General features: G+C 47.5%; 1 protein-coding gene across 1 annotated transcript in view; it reads left to right on the top strand.

The window, feature by feature from the left end:
• The window catches only part of epha5 (EPH receptor A5), a 57,903-nt gene that overhangs the window by 7,660 nt on the left and 43,299 nt on the right, over window positions 1-6,944 (top strand). The window contains exon 3 of the mRNA XM_008278056.1: window positions 5,749-6,469. Coding sequence (XP_008276278.1) covers window positions 5,749-6,469 — 721 coding nt within the window. The remainder of the gene's footprint in view (window positions 1-5,748; window positions 6,470-6,944) is intronic.

The following is a 6,944-nucleotide window of genomic DNA, read 5'->3' as shown; positions in this document are numbered from 1 at the left end:
GTGTGGAGGAGTGATTATTTGTAGATTAGGTGGATGCTCTTCTCTGCTGCATCACCGAGCGTCAGGAAGCGACAAAAACAAAAGTCAGGAAAGACGGCAGCCTGAAAGAGATGTGTCACAAAATATGGATCATTCTTGCTGTCAGATCCATCCGTCACCATTACGGCACCATCAGTTTGATAAATCCAATAACCAACGTGCTCCGTCTTCATCCGACCATCAGCAGGCAACACGTGCTGTCCTGTCCAGACCCTGTAAACCAGGTCCACTCAAAGAGCCCAGTGGTGACCAGGACAGACTGATGAATACACCGCGAGGCCTGACTTCACTGTAATTCTTTCTTTGGAAGAAAACACAAAGACAACGGCCAGCTGACAGATGATGTGCATCACGCTCTGAAAAGCCGGAGAAACAACCCGAACCAGCTCACCATTTTCACACTTCTGTGAATCTGTTTAAATTGGCTCGATGCATGACCAGAATATGAACTGAGAACACGCCTGATGGAAAGCGGTGGCACAGCGAGGCTTTGGTTTGCTGCTTTTTTTATTTCTATGGCTGAAAAAAAAAAAGATATTTGAATTTAAAATGCAGTCATTTTCTATAAATGTGAGCTTTTAGTGGCAGTAAAACATCCAAATGACAACTTCTGTGTTACTTTGGCAGTAACACTTTGGGGGAAATTGTCCAGATGTCTGTGGTTTACTTGATATTACAAACTTACATTTAAATATAATCATTACATCCACATGTGGTGGTACCTGTTAGTCTGCCCCCCGGAGGTGTGATGACAAGCTGCTTTGTTTTCATAAGGGAGTTTTGTAGGAAATGTTTTCTGACGGGGCTGCAGGTGTCTCAGTGGTTAGCACCGTGGCCTCACAGCTAGAAGGTCGCCGGTTGGCGTCCCGGTGAGGACACCCGGGATCTTCCTGCGTGGAGTCTCCATGTTCTCCCCGTGCAGCGTGGGTTCTCTCCGGGTTCTCCGGCTTCCTCCCACAGTCCAGAAACATGCTGAGGTTAATTGGTGATTGTAAATTGTCCGTAGGTGTGAATGTGAGTGTGCTTGGTTGTCTGTCTCTAAGTGTAGCCCTGTGATAGACTGGTTACCTGTCCAGGTGAACCTGCCTTCACCCTGAGTCAGCTGGGATAGACTCCGCCCCCCATGACCCTGGTGAGGGTTAAGGTGTAGAGATGATGGATGGATGTTTTCTTGACAGACTGAAACTAAGCAAAAAAAGTCATTTTAACGACATCATCCTGATCAATGGTACGACCGATGGCTTCACTCGTCTGTGTTTCGACTCACGTTAAATCCGACTTCACCGCCTCAGAACTCTGAGTTACGGAGGTTGCGGTCCGCGGCGTTTTAGATGATGAGCCTAAACTACAACATAATGTGCTCAGAAGTGGAAACGTAATATTCCAACAGCTCTGTTTACTGCCCGTCATTCACATTCAACACCTGCTGGTCTACCTGCAGCACCTTGCTGCGAGGCGATCAGCGACTTATTCAACCTTTACTTTGCCAACAATCTTTTCCTTGGACAAGATGAAGAGGGGGAAAAAAAATAGGCGAAACTAAAAATAAACCTCACTAAATCGATGTAATCAGTGATTCGCTTGGCTGAGCAGCCGGTTAAAAAGCTCTCTTTCATCGCCTGGCGCCGCTGATTCGGTGTGCTCGATTGACCATATATAAGGGCAGGCCGGCGTCAAAGGTGCTGAACGCAGCGCAGAAACTCTGGGAAATGGTCGGGCACAGATGCTAAATGACGGCCCGGTGACACCTGACAGCTGGCTCGGCGTGTCGGGGCCTTAAACCGTCTGTCCCCGCTGAAGAAAAGGCAGCTTCTGTTTGAGCAGTTCAAGAAGTGTTTGCTTACAGATTTGTTTTGCTGCAGCTCATATGCTGTTCAGATGCTCGTCTCTTCTCCCTCCAGCGCGGCACATTATAGCTCCATTAGGAGGGAACGCAAGGTGGGTAAGAAAAGGACACAAGAGAGGGAAAGGTTAACAAGAAGAAGTGTGGCAGGAAAGAGGAAAACAAGGCAGAAGGCAAGAAGTCAGAGGCTAAAAGTGAAAAATGAATCGGAGATGGGAAGGAGTGGGCGAGCAGCGTTTCTGGGTTAAGATCTGATCATTAAAGCAGGAAGAGAGGACGCAAAGAAAAAAACATCTGGTAGACCTGGATGGAATTAAAAAGGCGGAAGACGAGAGACGGGAGGTGTCAGAGTGTAAAGGTAGAGATGGAGGTAGAGACGGAGGTAGGAAGAAGGGGGCTTGAATGATTAAGGAGCTAAAGGCACAGTTCTGTTACAGTGTCACGGTGGTCAGCAGTAATGGCTGGTAATGATAAGTTAGAGGCAGCTTTATAGACGGAGAGCCAGGAGGGCACTCAGCAGAGCCACGGGGTGGTCGGCCTGACGGATGCGACACACACATAAAAGTCAACAAAACCAAAGTGTAATGAGGAGCTGCAGAGCTGCCCGGTGAGAGTTCTGTTTCGGGAGCAAAGTGGAAAAGGTGAGGAAGTCTTTAGGCTGAGTTCTGGGACCGTTTACCACCACCAGGGCTCCAAACTCTCCATCTGTTGGCTTTGTTATTGTTCATGTTAAAGCATCAGTTCATCCAAACTACAGAAAATCCTCCTCGTGGCAGCTACCTGTGCAGGTGTTTCATCAGACAAATGGATGCTGCCACCTAAATGTAATATGAGGAGTATTGTTCAGAACTTCAAAAACGACACTGAAAACACTCCAGGAACTGATTTTTCCTGATTTATTAAATATAATTCAGTGTTTAATTAATAATTCCAACCATGATAGTTCAGATAAACACGGAGAAACTCTGACATCGAGTCCTGAAACCGTCGGCTGGTTAATCTGAGAGTGTTCGTCGCTGTAGGAGTAAGAGGGGAAAGCATTTGTTGGAATTTGAGTGATTTGACCCTTTAAGCAGAGGTGGTGTGAATCGTAAAGTGGTGCCCTGAAGATTAGAATGTCACCTTTTTTTTTTTTTTGAAGCTTGACTTTATAGATTGACACGGTGAGGCACGTTTAAGAGCACCATCAGACGGGCCTACAGTCTGTGATTAGCTCTTTAAAGATAGACTAATTAGTGCGTGCTATCTTTCCTTTTTTTTTTCCTGCAGCGCCTCACATTATCAACACGGGTGGTCCTGACCCTGCAATGCAATGTTGTGGCTCGGTGCAGCGAGCCCACCGAGGACCCTCCTCATGCCGCACGGCGCTCTTTAAAGTGATCAAAGCGCACGGCGGATGTAACTGAATGTCCTTCTAATGAAGTCATTCCACCTCCATCAGATGGTCTGCTCTCCATAAATAAGAGTCCTTTATTCTACACTTGACATACTTTAAAGGGAATCTGCCACATCAAGGCTGCAGGAGGCCATTTGGTAGGAAGAAAGCGTTTCGATCAAACCTCGTCTTCTGTTGCTCGTTTTGGAGCTTTCTGCTTTGCAGCTGGATTATGTTAAACAACCGTTTGATGACTCAGTTTAAAGAATTAGCTCGTGCAAAGTATCATGTTCCATTTACATTGTAATCTAACGGCATTAATGCGGTTGAGCTGCAGAGTGGGAGGACGTCCAGTCGCAACAATGGCAAAGCGCAGACGCACCGGATCCATTTGGCTCTGGGCAAAATGAGAGAAGGTCATCTGTTCAGTTCCCTGCTGGGCTACCAATAATGACTGTGTGTGTGTGTCTGTGTGTGTGTGTGTGTGTGTGTGTGTGTCTGTGTGTCTGTGTGTCTCTGTGTGTGTGTGTGTGTGTGTGTGTTAAGCTGTGTAAAGCTCAGAGCAGGCTGCTGGATCTGTGTGATCTAACCAGTAAGAGGCTTAATGTCTGCACTGGGACTGACTGGGCTGAAGTCTGGGAGAGATAGGGAGTCAGTCACACGCACACAGATACGTTTGTGTGTCTTCACTCGTTAGCGTAACACACTTAATGCCAACCTTGACCTTAAACCTGAGTCTAACTTTAACTCAAGGACAGAGTCTGAACCCTCCAGTTTCTAAGACGTCGGTTTGGTGGAAACATCGTCTCCTTCCAGAAGCATCATCACTCTGAAGGACTAAAAGTAAAACTGCTGAGCAGCACAACATCAGGACGGCGTGTGCGTTAAACACGTTACGTCTAATCGCGCTCAACAATGCTTGGATTCATTCACAAATTGTGCAGAACGTGAATAATTATAAGGAGGAAAACAAAAGAGGCTAAAACAGCGAGGAATGGAAAAAAAAACAGACAGATGGAGAACAAGACAGAGAAAAGAGAGAAGACAATGACAGAAGGTTGTGTACAGCGGCTACAGCTCGGATTGATTAATATGGGCTATTAAGCTATAACACCAGATCATAGTCTGGTCCCTCTGGCCGTATTACGGTGACATGATGAAGCGCCTGTATTAGCCATGGGAGAGTGCTAGTGATGCAGATAATAGCCACGTCCCAGGAGAGCTGCAGAGGGAATTAATGCTGCTGTCTGACACACACACAGGCATGGATGCAGATGCACACACACACACACACACACACACACGCATGCTTGAACACTGACAGAGTCATTTACATATATGCACACACAGGCAGGATCCACACACGTTTTAGAGGTATGGCCGTGCAGCACACACACACATGAACACACAAGTGCATGTTACTCTTATTTCTGACGGGAGCTGAACTCCTCATTTACTGTAAATGTATATACACCCTATAATGCTATCGCCGTCGTTTCTGTCTGCAGTGGGAGGAAATGAGGTGGAAGGGATGAGGATTATTCTGTTATCTATACGTAGACACACACACACACACTCACACATATACGGCTTTATAATTTCCTCTCCACTGTGAAGCCTTTGGAAAAGACATCGCTGCAGCACATTCTTACACATCTTCATGGTCCTCTGTGTGAGCATCAGCAGACATGCAGACGCTTTGGACACTGAAACCAAAAGTAGACTTTGACTGAAAAATATAGCCGTGCTTCTCTAACTCTTCCACAAAGGAGTCGTATGCACTCGTAAGTTAATGACAGACACCAAAGCCGTGATTCCAACATGAATCTGGCCAAACATTGGTGGACAGTTTTTTATTCTTGGTTCCAGTGACACCACTGTGGACAGAGGTGGAAAGTAAGTCCATTTACACGAGTGCCGTCCATTTTAATCTGCTTGATTCTGCTACTTACTAAAATACAGAAGGATATAGTGCCATGTATACACAACTAGACATCGTAGGTACATTTCAGAGTATAATTTTCCAATAATAAAACTTATAATAAACTACTAAATTGAGGCTAAACTTGACCCTTTATAAAAAAAACTCTACCTGGTTGGGGCCCACTGACAGATTTCTGAAGAGACAGTTTGAGACGGATGCAATAAAAATCCAAACTATGGATGCTGATTTGTATTGTTTCTGTCTTCCTACTATTAATCGTGACCCTCTAGAGGGACTGGTACCGGACTAAACTAGCTAACTATACACCGAGTTGTTGAAACTAGCTCCACCTGGAAGAGCTAAAACAGGAAAACGTTACTGACACTTTGATTCATGAGTTGAAGCCATTTTCTTGCTTTACTTGTGATTCCTTGAGCACAGGTCTGTCATTCAGCGTGCCTATACCTGGTAATGCGCTTCTACTTTAGGTTAACTAGAGGAACTCAGTCCTTGTTTCCCCTCGTTTTCCATCTGGGTCCATTAACCTCCTTCTTTCCTCTGCCCCAGTGGGAGGAGATCGGCGAGGTCGACGAGGACTACGCGCCCATCCACACCTACCAAGTGTGCCGCGTGATGGAGCAGAACCAGAACAACTGGCTCCACACCAACTGGATCCTGACCGAGGGCGCCCAGCGGGTCTTCATCGAGCTCAAGTTCACCCTGAGAGACTGCAACAGCCTGCCCGGCGGGGTGGGGACCTGCAAGGAGACGTTTAACATGTACTACTATGAGACGGACGGGGACGAGGACGAGCTGGAGGACGGGGAGATGCGAGACGGCGTCGGGATCACGGAAGAGGAGGACAGGGCGATGAAGGAGAGCAGATACATCAAAATCGACACCATAGCGGCCGACGAGAGCTTCACCGAGCTGGACCTGGGGGACCGCGTCATGAAGCTCAACACCGAAGTCCGCGATTTAGGTCCTCTGACCAGGAAAGGCTTCTACTTGGCGTTCCAGGATTTAGGGGCCTGCATCGCTCTGGTGTCAGTGCGGGTTTTCTACAAACGCTGCCCGTTCTTGGTGAAGAGTTTGGCCGAGTTCCCCGACACCATCCCGGGCTCGGAGGCCTCGCAGCTGGTGGAGGTGGTGGGCCACTGCGTCAACAACTCCCTGCCTTTGTACGAGCCTCCCAGGATGCACTGCAGCACTGAGGGCGAGTGGCTGGTGCCCATTGGGAAGTGTGTTTGCCAGCCGGGGTTTGAGGAAATCAACAGATCTTGTCAAGGTGAGTGGAGGAGGTTTGTTGTGATGATGATGATGATGATGATGATGATGATGATGATGATGATGGTGATGATGATGATGGTGAGTCAGAGTCACGTGATGCAGAAGTTCCAGCTTCTCAAAGAGTTTTTTCGGGTTGTGAGTTCACGTGTGTTTCCTGTGGTTGCTATCTCCATCCTGTGTGTGTGTTCATGTTTATTTTCGGTGTGGTGCTGCAGTGTGTGTGTGGATCTGTTTATTCTCCACTAAGAGCGTTTCTCGTGTGCGACTCTGAGTTTCTTCTGAGCTTAGTGGAGGGTATTCCCTCGAGCCCCCGCAGCACTTTGCTGCTCTCATAAAGCCGCCGCTCGGCTCCGACTCGCGCCCAAACATCTCCGCCGCCGCCGACCTTAACTGCCATTTCCACGGGCACCCAGGGCCTCGGTGTTTTTCTCTCCTTCCATCCTCTCCAATCTTCCTCTGCGCTGTCTTTAAAT

Source organism: Stegastes partitus, unplaced genomic scaffold, assembly GCF_000690725.1.
Source record: "Stegastes partitus isolate 25-593 unplaced genomic scaffold, Stegastes_partitus-1.0.2 Scaffold114, whole genome shotgun sequence".
Classification (NCBI taxonomy): Eukaryota; Metazoa; Chordata; class Actinopteri; family Pomacentridae; genus Stegastes; species Stegastes partitus.
This window is presented reverse-complemented; position numbering and strand designations above follow the sequence as displayed.